General features: G+C 41.6%; 1 protein-coding gene across 2 annotated transcripts; it reads right to left on the bottom strand.

Annotated features, from left to right (window-relative positions):
* Positions 1-944: 944 nt before the first annotated feature.
* Positions 945-24591, bottom strand: LOC133361357 (uncharacterized). Of its 2 annotated transcripts, XM_061580285.1 has the most exons (17): positions 24376-24591; positions 23083-23126; positions 22535-22639; positions 21865-21976; positions 20915-21099; positions 19628-19900; positions 19334-19417; positions 18939-19124; positions 18565-18740; positions 17619-17671; positions 17439-17480; positions 13972-14107; positions 13156-13216; positions 11638-13050; positions 11005-11230; positions 9966-10034; positions 945-2464 (listed from the first exon to the last, which is right to left on the bottom strand). In XM_061580285.1, exons 2-17 carry the CDS (start codon positions 23083-23085, stop codon positions 2460-2462), a joined length of 3129 nt encoding a protein of 1042 aa, XP_061436269.1. In that variant the 5' UTR covers positions 23086-23126; positions 24376-24591; the 3' UTR covers positions 945-2459. The 2 variants fall into 2 exon arrangements, with proteins under 2 accessions (XP_061436269.1, XP_061436274.1); XM_061580290.1 differs by lacking the exon at positions 17439-17480 and having other exon boundaries at positions 24376-24590.
* Positions 24592-25197: the final 606 nt, after the last annotated feature.

Here is a 25197-nt window from a genome sequence, read left to right as displayed (position 1 = left end):
ACGTGACGTCGTGACTACCACGTGGCGCCGTGACTACCACGTGGCGCCGTGACTACCACGTGACGCCGTCACTACCACGTGACCGCCACGTCACTGGTTGCACAGTTCTGCGAGAGATGCGAATTTGTGACTTCATGCCGACAGCGCAATCGGGATAGATAATACTCCGTATAAGAACAAAAACCCACTCACGAGCAGTTAAAATTTCACAAAGCACGTGCCAAATATATCACCTTAACCCCCCACCCCTTCCGAGCTAATCATTACCCAGCAGGAGGGTAGCCAAGCAGCTCGTACAATAACCTACAATTTAGGAACATTTTATTTTAGTGCGATTCACAAACCTGACGTTTTTATTTACTAAAGGAATGCACAGCCAGCTTTGTTTAAAAAAAAATCTGGTTTGTATATCAATCTTGATTTGAGTTGTATATCAAGTTGAATTCCAATCCAGTCAATTGCTATGCCGAGCAAATAGGCACAAACCAAGACGTATGGTCTCAATGTGCTCTTACCTGCCTTCAAGGCAATCAATCACACACAATGTGCAGGGAAAAAACAAATTAAGCTGCACGCCCAAAGTGACCTTTCGACATTTCGTGGCAGCAAAGCAACATGGCATACACACCCATTTCACCTTCAATAAGGAACATCAGAACATAAATGAGCATTTGGCATGTGAGTGGAAACTAAGCACCACAAGAACTACCCATGAATGTGAAGGGATAATACTAAAAATGTCTGCATAGATTTCAGAATCCATTGCTGTGCTGCCATGTGTCTTGCCCACGTGACAGCACCTGGCATTCCAGCAGATTCCCATCCAAGCACGAACCAGGCTCTGACCTGCTTAGCATCCAGGATCTTGCTACCCATCTTTGAACCAATTTCCAGAGTTTACGGCACAGTAATGAGAAAAAAACAACATTAGTGTAGAAACACGATTGTTTTGGGGCTTTTATTTAAGCTTCATAAAAACAAGTTGTGAAAAACAATACAGTTCAACAGGCTACGCCCTCGCCTTTATAATGTAATGTACAGTCTTACTTTGGTACTCTTAAAGTATGACACTAGATTTTTGCAGTCATTAGACCAAGATAGGGGTATGCCACTCTTCCATTAATGGAAAACTCTTCCAAGTTTTTGTAAGCATATCCGACATTAATTCTCGCACAATTCATGTGTGCATTACTGAAGCGGGCAGTATAAACATAATTTCCCATTAGGTAAAGTTGATACGTTTACATACCACATTCTGGAAATGCACATCTCTGTACTATAAACTAAAACGCAGTCATGTTATTACAATACTAAAATTAATTCATCCAACTCGTATACGAGGGAAATGAGTCACTTAATCACGATCATTGTTACATAAAATGCGTATATCGTTCAGTGTAAAAATTCCCAAAACTGACAAAAATGCACTTTTTGTGCAATTTTTTGTCATTAAATGACAAAGACTAAGAAAGTTTCACCCTCCAATAAAATGTAAAACCGGCTCTATTAAACAAACGTAATACAATCAAATACTATGCATAGAGCAGGTATTGATGAAACATTCTGTCCAGTAGAAAAATGTAAATGGGCAGGCCAAAATACCATTTTGTTGATATTAATGCAGACATGAACCAGTACCAGACTGCATAATCCTAGTGGCCACATTTGTCAACATCTAGTCCATCGGCAAACAAGATTTAGTGAAACACCAAACGGGATAAGGGTGCTAGAATGCACTTCAAATTATATTATTACTAACACCTCAAGGATAAAAATTGGGGTCAGGGACCATCAATGGCCAACTACTGTATTCGGAAAATATGAAACAATGAACATAACTTACAGCCTTGTGAATCCAATGCTGGATGAGAGGCCTTCCCATATCATATCGGTCATTGGGGAGGGGGGGTGTTTAATGATTCAGCACAAATATCTGCTTATGTATCTTGAATTTAAATCATAAGAGAGGCCGCCGTTGAGATTTCCAAGTCTCTTTTAAAATGGGAGACCTGGATGACATTATTATAGGTTAGATTGTTCCTCTATTTTAAATAACAGGATATCTGCTGAACTAGGATCTCCTTTTGCAAAGAGACCCACGTAAAACACAGGACCACTTCAAACGAAGAAAGCAGAAAAGAATGTGAAACTGACAGATGTATGTCCTCAGTCTAAATTGCATTATGAACAAAACATTTGCGGAGGCAACTATTGATTAGTAAACAATGTAATCTTGACCAATGTAGGCCCTGAAGACTGGAAGCTGGGCACCGAGGAATATCAGCAACTACAGACTGTTAGAGGAATATGGCTGCTAGGTTTACGCGTATTATAGCGTTACGTTCAAAAGCTACTATTGCTCACATCACAGTACTATAACGTAGCCTTGATCTGGAAGCAATCAATTCTTCTGGGTTGGTCTTCAGCTCCAAGCCTTTGGTCTGTCTCATTGATCCTGATTAGGCTGAGAAAAGGAAAGTGGGTTATTTTACAATTTCCCTACTTACCCATTCTTACAGTTACATTTTCCTCCACCTTTATGTAAGTTATTTCACATCAGCGATCAGACGCAGTGCACAGGAAATTAAATAAAAAAAGCATTGCACAAATTCCCAAAAAACTGGATCAGTTTTCGCAATGCGAGCAACACAACTGTAAAAGGATGCTTTGGCAAAAGCATAAATTAAATAACAGCAGTCTTTGAGAATGTGCATTTCAAAATACACGGATAACCATGCTCACGACATGCATTAAATATTATTTTAGAATTATGCAATATATAGAGGGTATGCTAACAGTTTACATTTAGTTTAAATGGGGTGGATAAAACTTTACAAATGAGTCAAAATAAAATGAGAAATAATACAAATGACATTGTAAGATCAAGACAAAAAATACTTCTAGACTCAAACTGAGAGCCCAGATCATAATTCAGCAAATCGTTAGGTGAGGGGGGGGATCATTATATGAATACATACTGCAAGATTTAACAATCGTGTGGTATGTGCAATGATTAGTTATTACATTTAAAATCAAATTCTTGAATTTATATATAAATAAACATCCTTTGAGTTAGTGTTTTACAGCAGTTACATAAATAGATAAAAAAAAAATAAAGCACATTACAGCACTCTCAAACAAGGCACTGATTTGCAGCCTTGATCTAAAATGTTTCAGATGTTACCAGATAAAAAACCTGCACAAAGAGACCACAAGGTTAAAGCAAAAAGGACGATGTAGTTTTTCAATGTGGAAAACCTATACTACTGTCAACAAAGTCTAACGGTGAGTAATCCATTAGCAACAAGGCTTATTGTAAACTATTCAGAGCTGCCAGGGTCAAGGTTAAGAGAATTTAAAACTATTCTGCACTCTTGGCTGATGAAATATCCATTTGATGGGATATAACTCAAATATAGTAAATTAAAAGTTTAAACATGAATATAAATACAAATGCCTCTAGGCAGTGTTTACATATTATTTTTATTTGAATGCTTGTTACCTTTATGCATTTTTTTATTGTCACGTAAACATTTGAAGTGTAATTAAGGCTCAGCAATAAAAAATAAAATAACAAAAACATAAATCTAATTATATATAGCCATTTACCTAAAAACTACCAGAAGTGCAGACTTTCCAGAACAAGATGATGTTGTTGGATTCAGGTTTACACAGTTACTCGAAAACGATGATGAATATACAGCAGGTTGTGTCTCCTGCATCGGATCGGGCACCAGAGAGGGTTGTGGTTACCCACAGGGCGACTCACGGAGCAGGTCGGGTTTGGGTCAATGCATCGCACGGCGCTCTCAGATGCGCTTCTGCGGCCGTCTGGAACGCTCTTCCTTTACTAGATTAGGAAGCCACTGGAGAGCGATGCACTTTTAAATTTAGATTGAAAACTCATTTCTTTAGAACTGCTTTTTGTGTTTAGTTTGTTGTCCTTCCCCCACACCTCTGATTAGTGGTTGGCTATGTACGGTGCGAAAGAAGTTCAACATGCGTGCAGTGCGGGCGGAACCACGGCGCGGCACACGTGCCCGAGCATGTGGTCGCATATGAGGGGACGATGGGCTGTGGGAAGTTCGGAACTTGTACGCCACTCTTAGACAGTGTTAAGTCAGCTGAAACTTACCTACACAGCAATTTGACAAGAACAACTTTCATACAAAAATCATCTGGTTAGACTCAGCTATATTAGAAACACACACATATAAAGAAACATAAAAACACACAGAGAAACAGATATATAAACACACAAGATATGCACACATACAGACATGTAGATGGAGATACAGATACATAAATCCACAGACACATTGATGTACACACACACATACACACATAGAAACGCATAGATACACGTCATCCACTATGTACAATGAGCAGAGTGAGTGACTGTCATATGGTTAAATGTTTTCTAGAATTCATATTTAGCACAGGCCTCTAAGGTTTAATGGAAGTTTTATAACATTGCAAGAATAATAAAATTATCCTAACATAAATGTAGATCATTGAGAAAATGTGTGAGTTGCGAGTCTTATGAAAGCTGGTTTGATTGCGGGTTCGAGTTGGATCAGATAATTGCAGGTCGGATTGTGGGTCAAAAAGCGAGACCCGTGCAGAATTCTATAGCAGGTGCGATTTTCAAACATTACATACTTAATATAAAACATCCTCAGGTTATCACTTGCAATTGTTAATTCCGTTAAAATTATATAATTGCATAAGCTTTAACAGCAATGGTGTGAAAATAAAATTGGGGCCGACAGTCGTGTAGATACTTGGGAGAAAGGGGTAATGCATCTTGTAAACATCGAGCCAAAATAAAAAAAAAGGTGACTTGATAGTGATATTTCATTCCTTACTTTGTATTTGGACAAGGAAAGGCAGAGCAGCCACCACATTGTTTGACTGTTGTGAAACTAATGATTATAAATGACCTTGCTATACCCATTGCAGCAATGCCTTTTGGGGGCTACAGTGTGAAACAAAAGAACAAATCGAAAAAGTTATAGGATTGCGGCAAAAGAAACCTGCATAGACCTCTGTGTAGGGAAATACAATATGCAAGACAAGATCCCACTCAAAGCCTTAACATACTTTATCGGTGAATGATTTTAGCGAGCACCGAAGAAAGCCAGCAGAGCGCAAGGAGTGGGTGGGGGGGGCAAATTCATGCCAGGTCACAATTGTCTGCCGAGTGACGATGTTGACACATCGCACCAGGGACTCAAATCAGGCCGAGTCAACCTAGGGGAGACCCAGGATCAGTTCAGATAATCGTCACTGGTGCCGGCCGTGGGTGGGAATCAAACTCGGGTTGCCGGGTTTGTAGTGCAGCGCGTTAACCGGCACCCTGGTGTGCTGCGCCCTAACCGCTGCACTACCGCTCCCCTACACAACTTGTACATATACAAAGATACACGCACAGCTTGCATAAATATGTTCACCTAATAAACACCCAGCACACATTCCCAGCGTAACATTCCTAACCCCACAAACTGTCAAACTGTGAAAAATGCAGGATGCCACTGGGAGAACGGAGAAACATAAATTGGCACAAACTGTATAGTATAGAGCAGCACGGCACACTGGTGTGGTGCTCCTCTTAAATAGGACTATTGTGAGATATTGGGTGTTACCAAACCATAATGTCGCAATGCGTGTGTATGGTTAACGTATGACTATACTTCACAAACACTATGTGGATGCTTGAACTCTGTTAAATGGAACTGGATTTGTCTTGCTGTATATACAATTACCAAAAAATATTATTGCCGCATATTTCAATCACCAATGAGATACATCTTAATGCCTATGACCTCTCTGAATTCTGCTAGGGATTAATCTGACCGTTAAGCTGTATTGAGCAAGTTCACTGCTTTAGGTAAATTGGTAGAGGACACAGGCGCAACAGGAAGCGTTAAGGGGGAATAAGCAAACGAAGCTCTTAACATCCTCATGGAAGAGAGGAATTCATTATGGCAATAATGGACAAGTCGGGGTGCTTTGTGTGAACATGCAGATCAGCATGCAGGTTGGAATTAACTCAAGCTCACAATCAAAAGCAGATGCTTCACATCAGAACAGAAAGCAAAAGAAGACAATAAATCAAACGATTAGGGTCAAAACGATTGTATTTCGGTGTCATGTAAAATCGGAAAACAGGGATAGACAACGGACGTACGATACATGCACAATTAGTTTGGTGCAAAAAACGAGGAAAAACAAGTCGAGCATTGTGTTAGAAACAACACTTGTGCCTCCTCCATGCCAGACTGCTGTCTTCAGCCATGTTACATGCCGTCAGGATTTATGTGGAGGGAGAAATCAAATGTGATTCGCTCCAAGTGTCAACCTTTATAAATGTATTTGCAATTCAATGAAACTGAACTCGGCAGAGAAAAAGTAAATTTTGACTGGTGTAAATAATCATATTGCTGGAACAAGTGGCAATTTTTAAGTCAGCAATCTGGCAAATGACACAACATCAGAACCACAACTCCACAAAACGTGAACATAGGCCCAACGATGACACACAAGTGAAATGACGTGCTTCTAACTCGGAGTTGGAAACGAAATGCTTTGGTATTTAAAGCAGACGAAGGGAAGCAGGAGGGAGGGGTACCACAGACTAAATAAAATCACTGTGCAACTTAATAAGTCGTGCCCCATTCACGATTACAATGATTAATTTCCGTTTTCATAAACGTCAGGATGATTCTGAAATATCGGAGTGTAAATACGCTTGCTGCGATTGCTAATTTGCATTTCTCTCTTGTAAATAAAACTTGCATGAGACTAAAAGTAAAAAAAATGCTTTCTAAAAACACACATTTACACAAGCGCAGCCATGCTCCTGTTTCAAGTGATCTGCTAAAAACACGAAAAACAATGGGCCCTTTTGACACGACAATTATTTCCAGCTCATCACTCCTGCTGACAGCTCATGATAACACACACTAGTCACGCTGGTAGCAAGGTTTTATGCGTAAAAATAATCATTTAAATTTAGAATACAAATGACACACCGCGTTAATTAACGTTTAAGAAGCAATGAAACGTTATCTTCAAGCAGGACGTAATTATATTTAATGGGATGATAAGAGATTAAAAACAATCGTTGGCCCCAATGGAATGCTAATCATTTCCTTATTAATTAACATATTTCCATCATCAGCTGCTACAATTTAATTATTTACAAGTTATGAAACCTATAACCTCTAGAAATGCGTGTGAGATTTAACCACTTCCCCTTTGAAAGGAATGTGTTTAATCAAGAGGCAGATGGCAACTACGAAAATAACCAACGATAATATAAGAATTGCAGAATTGCATAATACTTCAAATCTATTCAGTACATTCCATATAAATGCATATTTTACAAATTCATAAGCACCAAGCCAAACCTTTGTTTAAGTAATCATTATTGAGGCAGCAAAAGTTAGTCAATGACCAAGATTTGTACATTTAGAGGTTCTTTTTTTTTCAATTATCCATTTGTAAAATTTTTTCTATCCAAATAAAATTACGATGCAAAAGACTTTATAATAAAAATGTAAGATGTGTGCAACGTAATTTTCTTGTATTTGGATTAAAATATCAAACTGTTCAGACTGCAACGTCCGTTCTTAAAGCAATAGGAGTCATTCTTAAATGGTCATGATAATATAAATAGATCAATCAATATAAAGTTATCTGCTTTATTTACTCGTTATGAGAAATCCAAGCAGTTGATAAGAATGTTATACATCATAAACCTTGACCAAATAGTTAATACTAATAAAAATAAATAATTTGCCACAATTGCATAAGTTGCTAGCATGGAAACTATTCAATACAGACTGATTTAGCGTTCTAGCACCCCTTTAGCATACATAGAAAAATAAGTTACATTAAATCCTTCCAATTGTTATTTTATTTGAAATTCAGAACATGGGCTACCAACTCTCTGTAATATTATCAATTTTCCAATATTATTTCAAGCAGACAGTATATTTCATTGAAAGTTACATATCTAATGAGCATGAGCTTGACGAAAAGAAATGGTGCCCCCTTGTGAATATTACGCAGAGATTATCTTCACACGATAAGAAATCGAGTGGAGGCAGTAAAGTGGAGGACTCAGCCAAGCCAGGATTGCCTATTTGGTTGTATGATCGTCCTCCAGACATTGCCTGCATTAACGATGTCACATCAAGAAATATTTATTTGTTCAACAAAGTTACTGTTTTAATAACTACCAAGCACAATTAATCCTCTATGTTGATGCATTAATAAATATAATGGTTAAATTTCGATTTAAAGCTTTCGTGACTGCAGGGATTCATCTTCTTGGTTCTTTCGGTAAAGTCTGTCGCCTCGACGGACCTGGTTTTCACCTGAGGACGGCTGCTTGCGTTGTGGCCGAAACGTCGTGAGAATTATTTTATTATGTTTTATTTTTATTATTTTATTACTTCCCTTCTACGTGACTTTACCGAAAGAACCAAGAAGAAAATATAATGGTTGTCAATACAAATATATTCACATGACGACCAATCTTTGTATCCCAAGCCATCTACTTGTGTGCGTTTTCGATGATCATCAAGTAGAAATTAGATTATGTGCCAAACAATAATCATAGTTCACAATGTGTTTGAGTTAGTTCGCGTAAATAATAATGTTTCGTTAAACCCACCACCACCCGACAGTCAATTAGTAAGGTTTGTAGCGTAAACAAAACATGCCACAACATGTTGTGGGTTTACTCTCCAACACACCGGTGTGCTGTACGAATTGCCATGTTCTGTTTACGCGTCAAACCTTACAAATTGGCTGTCGGGTAGTGACGGGTTTAACAACACATTTATTGATAATTGTTTTTTTACCCTTCTATCTGGCAACAAAACTGACACCTTTTTTACAAGGAGTCATGTTTGCATAGACCACAATATCTGCAGTCATAATGCAAACAAAAAACATAACTCTGATAATGTGCACTGTCCTTGATGTTGATTGGTCCACACCCGAGGCAGCTTTCCTTAGAGCCTAGTCTCACATGGGTTGGCACTGCTTGTAGTGTTTGATAACACTTTTTTTACATTGCTAGCTTCAGTGCTCATAGAAAACTCACGCAAGGAGGTAAAGAAAGCTCCACAAGATTATCAACTTTACCGGCACCTCTACACGACTTGCTGCCCGACAAGTGGGTGCCTCAAATACAGGACCTCAGTGCATCTCAACATACTGACCACACGTTAATTGATCTCCATTACAGCCACCACAACTGGCCGCTAATGCTTTTCATTGTGCCCCATGTACCGGTGATTTTTGATATCACGTTCCATTTATCAATGCATTTTATTTAGCAGATAATCCATGTAAACTAAATAATTCTGAGCATAATAAACACAATGACAGTAGTTGTTTTTAAATGCATACAGAGTTACGTTAATAAAATATTGCTCCATCTTTGTCCTAGATGTATAAAAAGCCATGGAATGATGGCACACACTGCACTATGAACCTGGTGACCGACTTCGACTCCTGGCCATGACTCACAACAGTGGTGAGTGATATCTGAACCGATACGGAGCTGTTAATTAAAAACAATTTATATTTTTATCGAAAAACAATAACTTTTTAGGACACGACGACAAAGCTAAACCCTAACTTTTTGGTAATTTGAGCTTCGAGTTATTGCCCACTCTAGAGGATATATTATCTGTCTGGCAGCTTGAAACCCAGGAGATTAAATTAAGCTACATTTCCCATGTCACTTTCACACACATAACTGTGAACAGATTGGGTATGGAATGAATGGTAATGTGCTCGTGTTTAGTTGGCATGCATCTCAAATGTGCATTATGTGCAGGAATACATTTACACATACAAATGCTGTTAAACGGGGACCTATGTGATGATGTCAGAACAAAGTTTACTGAAGTAAACGGTCTGGAAGCCAGTAATGTGCACCACACCTGTCGGATTTTCATCCGTCGAGTCTCTTGTCTCAGCCTCGCTCGACATCTCCGCTCTCTTTACAGGGCCTACAGACAGCGCTAATTAGGCACAGGCGATTCTACACAGCAATTATGTGAAAGACTTTTAATTACTTCATCTGGACAGATTATATGAACTAGGTAAAATTCCACCGAGACCAGCAGTTTCTTTTACAAGGGCAGACATTTAATTATGGTCGTTTTTAAATAATTATCTAAAAAAGGAAAAAAAACACGAAAAGTGTCAGACGCGAAACAATAAGGTTATGCTCCATATAAATACATCGTAATTGGGCCAAAGACACAAGTCATTATAATTCCATTTATACACTGCTTTTAGATTTGTGTTTAGTTTGTTATCCTTCCCCCACACATCTGATTAGTGCGGTTGACTATGTACAGTGTGAAAGAAGTTCAACATAAATAGGTATAAATGGCATTAGAATCACACGATTAGCTGCGTACAATGTGAAAGACGTTCAAAATGCATACGCACATTAACAAATACAAGTCACTCCACATATTTAAACATGTAAAGGACAGGTTAAGGATAGCTTTACTTAAAATCAAGATCTGTATTTTCTTCACGGCAACTAAACGTTAGTTTGTTATATATATCTTGGTGGTGCTATTAATACACATATCATGTGTCCACAAGAAATGTTCGATCATAATATAGTTCAATGGGTTTTGCTGCACTCTCCTCTGCAGACGTATCTCCGCAGCAGCAGTTTTGATGCATGCTGGACACCCATTCAAACACTGTCCAGGCTAAATCCCTTATTACATAGCTATCGAGATCGGATGAGGTCATGTGCATTCCAGGCAATATAGATTACAAGCACGTTCATGTGCTCGATCTGCCATTCACATTTATTGTAGCAACGGCCGGGGCTAACAGCAGTTTCTGTAGAATGTGTGACACATGAGCAAAGTTTATCATTGCCAACTTACGCAGCATTGCTTTGCGATATACAATTACACATACCACCTTGAGTGGAGGATAAAGTGGACTTACCCAACGCCTCCACACTTGTCTCGACTGTCACGTCAAGCTCATCCCGTGCGGACAATTCGTTTTCTTCCCCGCCGACATCATTTGGTTTTTCCACCACCTCCAACTCCGCAGGGGCTTTTGCACTTTCCGTCATCGCAGAATGTGTTTGAGAAGACACCGCAACCTGAGACTCGGAGGCTCCATCTCTGGTTGTAACGGCAGTCATTTTCTCCCCAATTGTTTCTTCCTAAATTGGGACAAAAAGTATAAATAGAGGCACTGCAGGGATGCGGGAAGTATAGGATTTGACTTTGTTCCAAATGTCATGTAAAGAACCATTTTAAAACATGCATCCAAACATGCAAAAATTATGTCAAGTAATTTATTTATGTCGGTCATTGCTTCACGAAGTAAAAAAAAGGATAAAACAGCGCTAAAGTCACCCTCTGTCATGCATCACGTCCACTGTACTGGACCTGCGAAAATATCTAACACTGGAATGAAATTACACAAAGCATTTTAAACACATTGTGAGGGTAATTGGGGGGAAGTTCCTTAAATTGGTAACATCACAATAATCCAAAACAATAGTTTGGCTACAAATAATGTATGCATCAGAGGGCTAAATTTCAAGGTTTAGAGCGATTCACTTACTGCCACTGCAGGTGCACGTGCACCCTTATCAGCAGGTGCTGTGATAATGGGCTGTCCGTCATCAGCACTCGTTTCTTTATCTGGAGTTGAATTCTGGTCACCGTGTGGCGTGGTAGAAAAGGAAAGCTCAGTGGAGACTTCGGCTCCTGCTGTGTTCGTGCTCGACGTGGCGACAAAATCACTCTCTGACGGGGCAGCGGCACCACCCGGTGCTGCTCTTGCAGAAGCGGGCTCCGCAGCGATAACGTCACCATTCTCCACCTTTTCTAAAGGATCTGTTCTCACACCATCACCGTTATTCAAGTCCTTTGTAGAGCCCTGCCCGATATCATCACTGGAAGCTTCCGCGCCGCTATCGCCCTGCGTCATTATGGCCGATTCCTGCTCACAGTCGACGTCAGCCGATGCCGTTGTCGCGGTGACATCACTCTGTTCGGGTGCGCGTTCGGTGTCATCAGCTGGCAATGCCGAGCATTCAGGCTCACTGTCCTCACTCTGCGCAGCGGAGTGGTCTGACAAGGCGACATCACTTTGTGCCATCATGGGGGATAAACTCGCGTCAACGCCTTCTACAGATGCATCCGAAAGTACTGCAGGCTCAACAACAGTTGGCACAGTTGCATTACCAGGCTGAGCAGCAGTCTGCAGTTCCACTCTTTTCACACTTTGTTCCTCCAACACCTCATTCGGTACAGAGTTTTGAAACTCTGTTCGTGAACTAGGGCTGAGGATGGCAGGATCGCTTTGTATCATAGCAGCAACACCTGGCGAGGAGGCAGCCCTGCTGCCCTGGGCCAACACGGCAAACGGTGGGCAGCGGCCATCATTCTGTGCCATCGCCCGGCCGGGTAGCGGCAGACCTCCCGTACGAGCGTCTTTGCCCCCCGGAGGCGTGCAACTTCCCTGCTCCATGCCAGCTGCCACCCCTGCCACGTCGGTCTGCTGCGCAGGCCGCGGTGGAGAGTCCGACTGTGGCGACGCTGCCTCCATGGCTTCACCCCAGTCGCCCACGGGCTGGTAGCCATCGCCAGGTGAAAATGGCGAGTACGGCGTCGGTGGCTTAGAGGCCGTGCTGGCAGAGTCGTCAGCCGGGCTCCGCTCGGCTCCTTCCAGCACAGGGTCGCGCTCTGGCAGAGTGAGCCTCGGCGCATTCCGGGTCCGCTTGGGACGCTGTTCGCACTGCTTTGCCTTTGCTTTGGGTGTGGGAGGCTTTCCCCTGACTGGCTCCTCTTTGGGCTGCGATTGATCCAAATTTACGGCAGCACGTTCCGGCGACTGAGACTCTTCAATCACATCAACCTCTTCCTCTCCATCGTCTTCATCCCCTTCGTCTGCATCTTCCCACTCGTCATCGTCATCATTTTGTCCCTCCGCCTGCTCAAGTCTGTCTGGGTCCGATGCTCTCACTTGTGCCTGAAAAGAAACCCAAGATAATGTTTCACAAAACACAAGCATGCCACCCTTTGTATTCGGTTTATTAATTTTGCCAAGTATATCTTTGAAAAATGATATACCCACTTGATCTACACCCCTTGATGGCTGTTCATCATTGCTTTCCTCCCATCGGTCATCATGCATGCTGGAAAAAAACAAAATCAGAACTGTCAAAAAGTTTAACACACATCAAAATAACTGACAAAGCACTCAGATGTAAGCGTAATGCTTCTTTTTTTGCATGCATATTTTTGTAAAGAGACACAGAGATTCCTTCCTTCCAGTTTCTAAATTACATTCGTAACGTTTGTGATATACATCCAAGTGGCCATTAACTCAACTGATAAGATCACAGAAAGCAAAGAATGGGAAAATGTCTGGAAATAAGAAAACTTCACCTTGATTTCTCAAGGATGACCACAGCACACGCTATCATGCAAATATAGAATGATACATTATATTCCATGCATTAATAGAAAAGAACAATCATACATAATCAAGGCTCAGGTAACACATTCCAACATGCGTTTGTCCTTGGACGTAATTTTTAGGATAACAAAGCTGATGAGTTGCTCTCAGGGTAGAAAACGTTTGCTGATATGAAAATAGCCGTTTTAGTGTTGTTTTTCAGCTGCAAGCTGTGGGTGAACGTTTGCACACCTTCGCTAGTTTTCTACAGGATTAATCCCTAAGAGCAAAAAAATCTTGAAAATATTTTTTTTTAGTAATCGTGGGCACTCCATGTGTCAGGCCAGATGGACAGAGATAACGCATTTACCCTTTCAACCTTCTTTTGAAATCATAAAAAAAAAATCTGACATTTAACGTACACGTAAATATACATTATGCAGACTGAAAAACAGGAGGAGGAAGGAGGGGGGAAGAGGCGACTCGAGTCACCTGTAGTTCCTGGCCCGGCCCGTGAGACGCTCGCGGCCGGGGGAGCGGGTATCGCGAGTCCTCACTGGGGACGACGCGGCTGGTGCAGAAACAAAGTCGCCCAGGTTGCGATTTTTGGGCGGCCGTCGGTGGTCATCTGAAAACAAAATCCAGCAAGGGGCAGCGTGAGCAGGAACCAGAGCAGGGTCACTGGGAAACGCGCCACAGGAAGTCCTCTTAGGGCAGGAGCCTGAATTGAGACAGCCGTCGAATCGTTTGCATTGTTTGTACTATTATAACTTAGAATTTGCCGCTATTATTGTCGGAATAAAAAACGTAACTTTAATTTTAGGAATAATTTTTTTTTTGTTATTTTAATGCGCCAATGTCGTTGTGACAACTTGGCTCATAATGGTGTATTTAGCAGACATGGCACAGTCGTCTTAATTGGCAAAAAGCAGTTTAAAATATATATCTGGTAAGCTGTTTATGAAAATTTAAAGAATGTGTTCAGTTATCGAATTGATAAAATTAATACGTGAAAACCATTAGTCCTATTAAACACAAAATGCAATCCTGTAACAGTATATGCACTATAACATCGAACGGGCAATTCAGTGTCAAACAAAACAGTAAAAGACATGGGCATCCTCAAGTGCAGCATTGTCACAAATGATGAACAGATGCGAGAGGCGATAAAAATATTAAGTTTTAAAAAAAATATATGAGGGCACAAGACAGGAAGAATAACAGGCGCAACCTACATCCCTTTTGGTAGATGTTCACAAAACAAAAATGGAAACAAAATATAAATCATGCAACAGCATGGATGGGAATGATGAGTGCTGAACATTGCAGTGACGAGTGGTATTTACTGCAGCGATGAGAGCTATTTATCGGAGTGATGAGGGCAACCCAAGCTGCGGTGAAAGCGAATACCTGGCGAGAAAATACATTTTCACAAAAAGTGTTTTTTTTAAGAGTTTTTTTTTCTACAAGTGCCACATCGCGCAGATTTTTCAAAACAAATTCTCAGCTTGGCAATGTACTGCAACACATTTTTAAAACTTAAGCCGATTGTAGTGCATACGTGTTTAAGCTGATTCACATTACTTTGTGAGCAGCGATAAATGCCAGCATTCCCTTCAAAACACTTGATTCAACTTTCAACTAAATTACAAGCAATGGGGAGCAACCTTTACATAAAACAGATGTTTTGAGAATACCTAATGTTTTAGATTTTTTACCGAAACTTATTCAATGAATCTTCTTGGTACTTTCGGTAAAGTCACGTAGAAGGGAAATAATAAAATAATAAAAATAAAACATAATAAAATACAATTCTCACGACGTTTCAGCCACAACGCAAGCAGCCGTCCTCAGGTGAAGAACAGGTCTGTCAGAAAGACAGCGTCTTAATGAGCACCACCAAGCTTGGCAGCGTATATTTAAGCTGGGTTGGAGGGGGAAGGGCGCCTTGACAAAGGAATTTGCATATCAAAAATAATTTTGACTAATCCCATATCTGCATTTATCATAAATATGCTAAATTCCTCTTGATACGCAAATTCCTTTGTCAAGGCGCCCTTCCCCCTCCAACCCAGCTTAAATATACGCTGCCAAGCTTGGTGGTGCTCATTCAGACGCTGTCTTTCCGACAGACCTGTTCTTCACCTGAGGACGGCTGCTTGCGTTGTGGCCGAAACGTCGTGAGAATTGTATTTTATTATGTTTTATTTTTATTATTTTATTATTTCCCTTCTACGTGACTTTACCGAAAGAACCAAGAAGATGAATCCCTGCAGTCATGAAAGCTTTAAATCGAAATGTATTCAATGAAGTCATTTCAGGTTTAGCAAAATTACAAACAATTATTAACCTCCATTACTATTTGCCCCTAATTATATCCCAATTGGTATACTTGTTTCACAAGTCACAAGAAAAAGAATCCATTAGGAATGCTAGCAGAGGCAGTAACAACCCTTCATGAGAACGGCCCATGAAATCAGATATCACAGAGCTATATCCAAGATCCCCGACCTCTGGATCACAAAACAGAGGGCAGCAAATTCCTTTCTTGCTTTACCACCGAGAGTAAGATTTGTCACACGGCAGTAAAAATCGATATTTTTGTCACAGCTGAAATGTAGCCAAAATTCGTGCAGAACCAAAATTAATGTGGTGGGTTTTTTTTTAGTGGAGGATTTTGGGGACCAAGCCCATCCAGTCAATAAAATGTGAGAACCACGTTTAATCACAGGCAGCTGCCTGGACTCGAACCCAGATTTTCAGCGGTGCCAGCTCAGCACTTTGAATTCTGAGCCACCATGCCACCTACTTCAACCTAATTCTAAGGATTTTCATCCAACAGGCTATTACTTGAAAGTAGGGTGACCACCCAACATTTGCACAAGATTCCTGAAAAAGGATGAGCGGGCTGGAAAGTGCATTACATTGCAAGCCTGACTCGTGAACGTTATAGCTGAAAGATCTGCATTTCCAATGAAGATGAAAACAACATTTTGCTTTACACACTCATATGAACAGACCATGGGTTTGAAAATCCTTTCTCCACCCATTCTCCAGCCTGACAAGGTTTTACAAAATGTTAATTGAGAATAAGCGGTTAATTTAACAATGAACCACAACTAAATTGAATTATTAATAATATAAGTTTCAGGTTTTTTTTGCCGATTTCCCACATTTTCTAACTGCAGATAAAGCTCTGCAATGTTTAAATACATCTCACGTCATCTTGACAGATCTTGGAAGCAAGCGGTGCTGGTCCTGGAAGGGCAACCATCATGAATAACAGGTGGTATAGGCTCCTGCAGGGCTACATTGTGGACACCAGAGAGATGTACAGCATCTGTACATCTATGCTTCCCACTTTCACCAATCTGTACTAACCAGTAGTGGATTCACAGAGGGCTGTACATGTACACCTCCGATTAGCATGGGTGGCTACGTATGGTGCGAAAGTCAAACATGCACAGACATTTAATTATCTAATTATCCAGTTCCCAACCATGGTCAAGTCTGATAGTGACGGAGTGTATGGTGACACGTGCCACATACCACGTCCAACTAAAGAGAAAGATTAAGACTTGAATCGATTTCGGTGGAAATGATGCCTTATGATGAAAACCAAGTTCGCACTGCTTAACACATTTAAAAATATATCCTGCCCTACGTATAATAGGTCGCTTTTTTCGCGTGTTTATCATTGAAATTCAACGTTTCAGTCGTGGGTGACTCGATGTCAATTTAATTCGGGATTTCAAATTAACTTACATGAAAATACACAAATTATCCTTGCAGCTTGCATTCGCTACGTCAAATGCTCACTGATCGTACACTGCATCACCAAGCAAGGCCAGAGAACAAGGTGTGTTTGCTCTGGGTTTTCAAACCCCTGGAGCAGCCAGTTACATGAGCAGACAAAGCAAGCAGTTCAGCGCTGACATGCATTGTACCACCCCACCCACCAGGCAGTTTGAACCGTACTCCAAAGAGCCTTTTTCGATTCCCTGGTAGATGAAAAGGTTTGCAGAGGTCAAGAGAGGGAAAACGAATTGAATAGTAACAGATGGGAGTGCAATATAAAATGTCATCGTTTTTGAAAGAAAATATACAACTGTGTGGGAGTATGGCACGGTCTTATTTACCTCTGAAATTAGCGTCATTTCCATCTGGCACAGGCACCTGGTTTGCTTTGAACCTAAAAACACGTAAAAATGTAGAATTGTTAATTATACAGTACAACAATAGTAATTGCCAAATTGACTACAGCATCACAATATAACTGTGCACTGTGTGTATGTCCACAATTATACAGGAAGCAAACCATTACGTGAATTAATGTAAAAATGTTTCATTAATTGTAATGTGGTGGCAGAACACCAACATATATATTCAAGATAGTCAATTTATGGGATAACAGTAAACATTTCCATTAAACATGTTGAACGAATGTGTGTTATCAGATGTTTGCACACTTGCATATATAAAAGCAGTTACTTTAAATGCACTCTTTATAAAAATAATATGAATTAGCAAATTCAATTAAAATATACAGCATTGACTCCACCTTCAACACAATGTACTTTCTATATTATTGTATCTGTTTACCTGCTTATAACAGTTATTTTTTTAAGGCCAAATGTAGAATAGCTCGTTGATTCTAGCATCACAAACTATACAAATATACATTACTCGGGATATTAATACAACCAACTAAGAAAAACAAATACGAAACCTATACACAAGCCCACTGACAAAAAGTCACCCACCATGGCTCTTTCAAATTATCGAGTCCATCAACTGCTGGCTGGGCACGGGGGTTGTTTGATCATACTTCACCACGCTGGTACATGCTAGTGAAGGTGGCACCCAGAAGCAGTTTGGATAACACTTGCCGCTGTTAGCCACTGCCAGGAATTAAACGCCGGTTGCAGCGTTCAGAGTTCAAAGTGCTAATCGCTTTGCCACCACTGGACAATCAATTCCAAGTAATCATGAAATGAAAAACATTAGCAAGTGTGGGAGGGAAGACATGTGTTGAGGAACAGGGAAAAGTCAGTCATTGGAGGGGAGCTTTCAATCGATTCGTACATTTCATCGGTCTTCTGCGCATCCCACTCCCGCCGCCACTCCCCCGACGCGTTCTTGTGTCGGTCAAGGCGTGCGCGGTCGATGGCCTCGCGCTCCTCCTTCCAGCGAGAGTACTCGGCTCGCTGCCTCCCCGTCATGGACAGCGACATGTCGCTGGCGCCCTGCTGCCATGTGCCCTGTGGTTGCGACAGCAAGTCAACTCTCAATCATCTGAGCAAAGCCAAGCGAGCACAGAAATACAGAATAAAAATGTATATTGCTGCACTACTCTTCGTATGCAATGAATGGCAGTTTAGAACACTGTTTATGTTTTGGTAAACAGGAACAAAAGAGCTTTCCCAATGTAGCCATAAACTTTGTGACCAAGACCATACCTGCCTCTCCATGTCCCTACGCTTCTCCATGCCGGTCTTCACGCGATCAAAATCAGCTCCCCCCCAATTCCGCTGGTGCCGTCGGCTGCCCTCCCGCCTCTCAGCCCCCTCCTGATCAGCGTAAGCGCCCGACCGCCTGACGTCATCGAGGAAGTGCCTCACTGGATTCTTATCCACTTTTCCATCCTGAAATCGGAATCAATTGCAAAGGATGTCCAATAGATATGAACATTATGGAATCCAGGCAGATTACATGATACGATTGTATGGACAATATACATATTTGGAACAAAGTACCTCTTGCATTCATCAATTTTACCATGACAAGTGGTACATAATGACAAAGCAAAGGAAATTGTCTAATCATGATGTCAAGTCACATAAATACCTCTTACCCTTCGTCCTCTTTCATACTCGGCAATTTGTTCCATTTCTTCATTCATTTTCTCAATATTCTGTCTCCTTCTTTCTTCCCATTCCTGACAACAATGAAAAAAACATTAGCATCGATGTCCAACAAAATATTTTATCTGCGATCAATCGTACTGTGTAACTGTTTGGCTGGCATAATATACATTTACAGTTAAAACTTCTAAGGTAAAAAGGTTAAATTGCACATTTACAATACATGTAACACAACCGCAGCATTCACAACCTTGGTGAAGCAGGGTTTCAATTAAACATCTTACTTTGCTGGATCGGTCCACCTTCTCGCCGCGACCCATGCCGTCTCGTTTCCCCCTTCCCCTGCCTCCCCTCTCGGAGCCCCCAACACCTCTGGGGGGCCCAACGATCCCTGCCCCAGGCCCTGCTGCTTGAGGGGGCCCAGGCGTTGCTCCGGGTCCAGCCCCCGGCGGTGAAGGTCTGTCCGACGGCTGCCGTGAGGGCCCCTTTGAAGGCTGGAAGCGCTCCCGGTCCCTTCCTCTGCGGCGATCTATGACCACGCGCTCCTCTCGCGCCTCCTTGGCATCACCACACACGCACCATTCGTGGTTGTCGATTGTACCGCATGAGGCAGACCGTGTTTACAGAGATAATTGTTTTAAATGTTTTTCCCAACTAAGGTTGTAAACACTTGTACATTAGCCCCATTTGACAATTAATTTGTGATGGGGGGGGGGCGTTATAAGTTATAACGCTTGTAAACATGACGTTGTGTTGCTAATAGGGACTAACCTAGTTGAAAACCAGCCAATTTGCTAAAAGGCCAAATGATCAAAGCAATGTTTCTCAAAAACTCCTATTCCTTGTGACTCTTCCATGGTGCAGCTTTTCTTGATTACCAACCATGAGGTTACATGCAATGTGTAGTGATTATAAACATTAAACCGAATGTTAAGTCTGGAAATGTGTATCGCGAGGGGCTAAAAGAATTGGCGTTTTGAGAAACACTGGTCTAATGCATAGAGAAACGACTGGCAGATGCTTGCAAAGGTTTCAACAAACTTAAGCAAAAAAAATACATTCCAACTGCCCCACAATTAACGTCTGAAAACTATTCATTGTCTGCTTTATAAAAATGTTCTCATTTAAAATATGTAAAAGTTTTCTTTCAGCTGGCAATATCAATTTTCTGACACAAAGCAAACCTTAAGTGAGTTTTCTTCCAAAAAGTGTACTTACTAAACTGTTAGTAATCTCCATATATATGAAGAGATCCTCACACGCAAATATCAGCTCACAAAACATTTGTAGCATCAGTGGATATCACCATCATAAAGTCACTTTTGACCGAAGATGTATGCAAGCCACTTGTAAAAGTCATTATCCATTCATGTATTGTGTCACTACATTTCGAAAAGTGCCATTCAAAGGCCTCATGGGATTCAAGGTAAATTAATGTATAATGTATTCATCCATTTGTTATATATAAAGAAGACAGCAAGTCCGCCTGTGTTTTGAGCAGCATGTCAGCAGCTAGTAAGCTCTCTGATGAAGTAATCCTTCAAGTAAAAAAACATTGCAAAGTTCCTCACCACAGAGGGTCCTCCTCCTCCTCCACCTCCTCCCCCTCCTCCTGACTTGCGGATGGTTACAGTCAACCCATCCGAATCCACCTGTCGCCCACCTGGGTCGTGTCGTGGGTGTTCTCTGTCATCAAAATCTGGCTTTCCGCGATCTCGGTTTTTGCCGCCACCGAACCCTCTGTGGCCTCCCCCATCTATCACGCACGCACAAAAACCATTACTCATCGATATCGTGATTAGTCTTTATAAATCCACTGCTCAACAAAAGCCTCCCCCTCCAAAGCCATCACCATCTCTCATGGTCTGATGATGTAACAACAGATATTACCACAGGGATAAGATACAGCAAGGTACATAAATTATGGAATGAGGTAACTGCTAGCAGCTTGCAACTTAACATCAGAGGAAGACGCATTATACCATACCACTCATGTCCAGCTGCAATAAAATGCTCCAATGTAACTTCACGTAAAGGGTCAACCCTACACCTTACAGAAAAAAGCTAACCATCAGCTACTGATATTCATTGATGATGAATTTGTATGGCCAGTGAAAGGCAACTATTAGAGATTTAATCTAAGTGATTTAGGCATTCATTTGCCTCGTCCTGAGAAAAAAATAACTCGGAGATACCAGCAAGAGAATAATGATATACGTCTATCTGGGAGATTGGGAGGCGATATGTTTGAATAATGATAAAGAGTGGTGTAAATGTAGCCAATACTCAGTCGCTGTAAATAAAAGTGTGGTTTTAAATCCATACCTCTAAAAATAGACACACCAATAAACATTAAACTTTTCTATTCATGTTACCAAATGATTTACATTGCTTTGCATTACCCACAATTGCCACAGCATAAGCGAAATATTATTGAAAATATTTTAACAGAATACCAAAAATGAAAGTTCAGAGTACACAAACTCCTCAGTCAGTGCTTTCATACAACCAACCAACCTACCTCCTCCACTAGGTGGACTGTTAGGGATGTGAGGCCCAGATGGTGACTTCGGGGCCTTCAGATTAATCGCCATGCCTTCTGCCTCAGCACGTTGCTTATCTTGCTTAATTTCCTACAAAAACAGCACCATTCCCCAATCCAATACAACTTTTTTTGTATGTGCACCACGAGATACACTGCAGCTGATATCAGTAATTCATCGGCTTCCAATCAATAGTTGGATTAACGACCGGCTAAAGTAATTAAATTAAGCAATGAAATATGCAATGTTGTACGGTTTAGCAGAATACTGTAATGTATAGATGAGGGCAAGTATAGATTATGTTGCATGGTTAAGGCCAGCTGTAAATTTGAGGCATATATCTTGCCAATAAGATGTGATCACTTACTTTTATAAAGCATTTATAATAATTAAATCAGCTGCTACATGAACGTATTTCGTAAAAAAAACCTGCACAGCATCTTAAACAACTTTTCCACTTTAACTTTTTTTGTGACATTGGCCACAATTAAGAGGCAAGATGCCACAAAAGCACTGACACTCATTGCAAAAAGAGTCAGTAATGGTTGTGAATTTGTACGATATCTGGCTCAGTGGTTACCGGAGCTCTGCATGCACAATGCATACAGATTTCACCACTTGCAAAGCAAGAATAGCACTCGCACCAACCTCATATCGCTTCATGATGGCTTCGTTCTTTTTGCGAATTGCTTCCATCCGTTTTTCCAGCTCTGCATCCTTGTCCTTCACCTTTGTCGCATCCGGAGTTGAAGCCTGCACCACAGGAAGCCAAAAACAAAAAACAACCGTGATGTATTTATAAGTTCTACACGGTGGTAATTTGATCTCGAACCTAATGTATTTTAATTAATGCGATTATGAAAGGAGGAAGCCCATCATGTGATGAAAATGTATAAGCAAAGCACTCTGTTATAGTGGCAAGCGAATATTACACTTTCAACTACTGTAAACCAGAATTACATCTGAAAAGAAAAGTGTTTACTGTCCTGCTTTTAAGCTTAGCAAACAATATTCCATTGTGTGTATATATAAAACACCGTCGCTATGCTGGCAAGCAGCCAATATCTCTAAAATAATAAAGGTGCCAAGTATGTCAGAAAAACATTAATATTTTTCGAAAGTATCATTTAACTCATGACTACCATAAACGCCGATGGAAAACATAGGTTATCACATTAAAAACATCATAAACTTACCATGTTTGAGTCTGTTGTTGCTTGACCCGAGTCCAGTTAAAAAGCTAAAATAAACAAATGAGACACATGCATCTTATATGGCTTTCCAATACAAATCGACATTTATAATATACTACAATTATTAAACAGTGTTAAACGGTAAGATGAGTAGTCTAAAATACATGTTGATACTATAGATACCATGATAAAGTAAAGGTTAACGACGCATTTCATGTACTATACTATCAAATGCAACCGTGTTTAATTAGCAGCGCCACCCTAGAATTAGAACTTGATGCTGCATGCATGTTTCCCCCGTGCTCATGAAATGAAACACGTTATCATGTTAAGGGTGAAACAAAATAGACCCACCAAATAAGCAGCGCAGACAAATCCAACACAAAATCACCTGGGCCATACACCATATTTCGCCATGTTTAAAACTAAGCCAGGTTAAGTATGGATAACCATAAACATAACCCTAACTCTATCCATAACTGACCTACTATGGGGTTACAATGCTTGCAGAAGACACATTGCAGCCAACTCCAATGTACGTGTGGCCAAGTAACCCCCACGACGACTCGCCATGCGTGTGGAGGCCCTCATCCTGCAGTGGGCTGACTAAATGTGCTGTACGTGTAGAAGATAACCTCAACCCACGACTTAAACAAACACGAGAGCTCACTGGCCTCAACACATGGCCACAGTATCCAACACTGGAACTTCAGCAATAGACTTAGGAGTTTGAGAGGCATTCTGTTGTGCGTGGGTGGCAGGCATGCCCTGTGCTCTGTACACACTGGACATCCCATCAGTCACCAGCTTGGAGCCAACATTGCAGACCTCTGGCTCCACTAACTCGCACTGACCAGCGTGGTGAAGTATGGTCACAACAACCCGCACGGCAAGGCGAGAGGTCCTCATCCAGCAACGGATTGGCAAACAACAAAAAATGGAGCCGTGCAAAAGTTGAACTCAACTCGCTCAATAACACAAAGCAGGGGCTGGCTCTTCCCCCCACGGCGAGGCCACAATGCCCAACACACGACCCCGCCAGCAGCACGGGGAGAGGCGCCATTGTGCGTGGTGGCCGTGAGGCCGGCGACACGAGAGGGCCACGTGGGGCCAGGGATTGAGGGCATCCACGACGACTCCCACCCTCACCACCCTCACCACCACCACCCCTCTACCCAGCCAGGCACGGCCCCGCGCCTGCCTGTGCGTGGTGCTGCTGGTGGTGGTTGGGGCCTCTTCTCTGTCCGCCTGTCACCCTCGAGTGGACCCGGCGCAGCCGCGCGACAGGCAACGTACCGCGAGACGGTGTCGGGTGTGAAGAGGCGCGCGTTATGGAAGTACGAGACGAGGCTTCATTGGCGACTGGGGGGAGGGCTACGCTTGAGGGAGACGACGCGGACAGCCTCCAGCCCTGCTGGCGACGAAAGTGGAGGCGCGCGAACGCGGCGCTAGCGCCCCCAACGCCAACGCCGCCGCCATCAACAACGACGGCGTGACGTCATCACGTTAGAAAACCGTTGACGTCATCACGTTAGAAAACCGTTGACGTCATCACGGTAGAGAATCTTTGACGTCATCACGTTGGAGAATCGTTGACGTCATCACGTTGGAGAATCGATTCAAAATTTAATAATGTATCGATTCGTACGCTCCGGATAAGTGTGATTCAAGAGAATCGATTACGTTTGCGGAACTCCGATATAATTAGATTGTGTGTCCGCGGACTTGTACGTGATTAATCGAATTTTGAGAAATATTGCAACTCACCGGATCGATTATTTCAGATGCACGTGTGCCTCGTATACAGGAAACCGCATGTGCAACCCCCCAGCCCCACTCTGTCAGTCCACTGCTGGATGAGAGCCCCCACACGCCCTGCGTGAATTGTGGGGTTTTCGTGACCATCCTTCACCACCTGGCGCAGCGCCAATTGGTGGAGCCAGGCGGTGCTTATACACGTGCAGAGGCCATGGTAGAAGTAAAGTGCTAAATTTAGATTTAAAGCTTTCGTGACTGCATGGATTCATATTCTTGGTTCTTTCGGTAAAGTCACGTAGAAGGGAAATAATAAAATAATACAAATCAAACATAAGATAGCATTTTATCTTAATAATAAAA

The sequence above is a fragment of the Lethenteron reissneri genome, chromosome 8, assembly GCF_015708825.2.
Source record: "Lethenteron reissneri isolate LAM-NWPU_2019-01 chromosome 8, ASM1570882v1, whole genome shotgun sequence".
Taxonomy (NCBI): domain Eukaryota; kingdom Metazoa; phylum Chordata; class Hyperoartia; order Petromyzontiformes; family Petromyzontidae; genus Lethenteron; species Lethenteron reissneri.
This window is presented reverse-complemented; position numbering and strand designations above follow the sequence as displayed.

Excerpts from the sequence above, each read along its gene's own strand:
- LOC133361357 (XM_061580285.1), bottom strand. Across the intron at positions 19,418-19,627 it reads AGGTGGACCGATCCAGCAAA|GAATGGGAAGAAAGAAGGAG; the intron begins GTAAGATGTTTA and ends CATTGTTGTCAG. Across the intron at positions 11,231-11,637 it reads CACGTGCACCTGCAGTGGCA|GAAGAAACAATTGGGGAGAA; the intron begins GTAAGTGAATCG and ends GTCCCAATTTAG.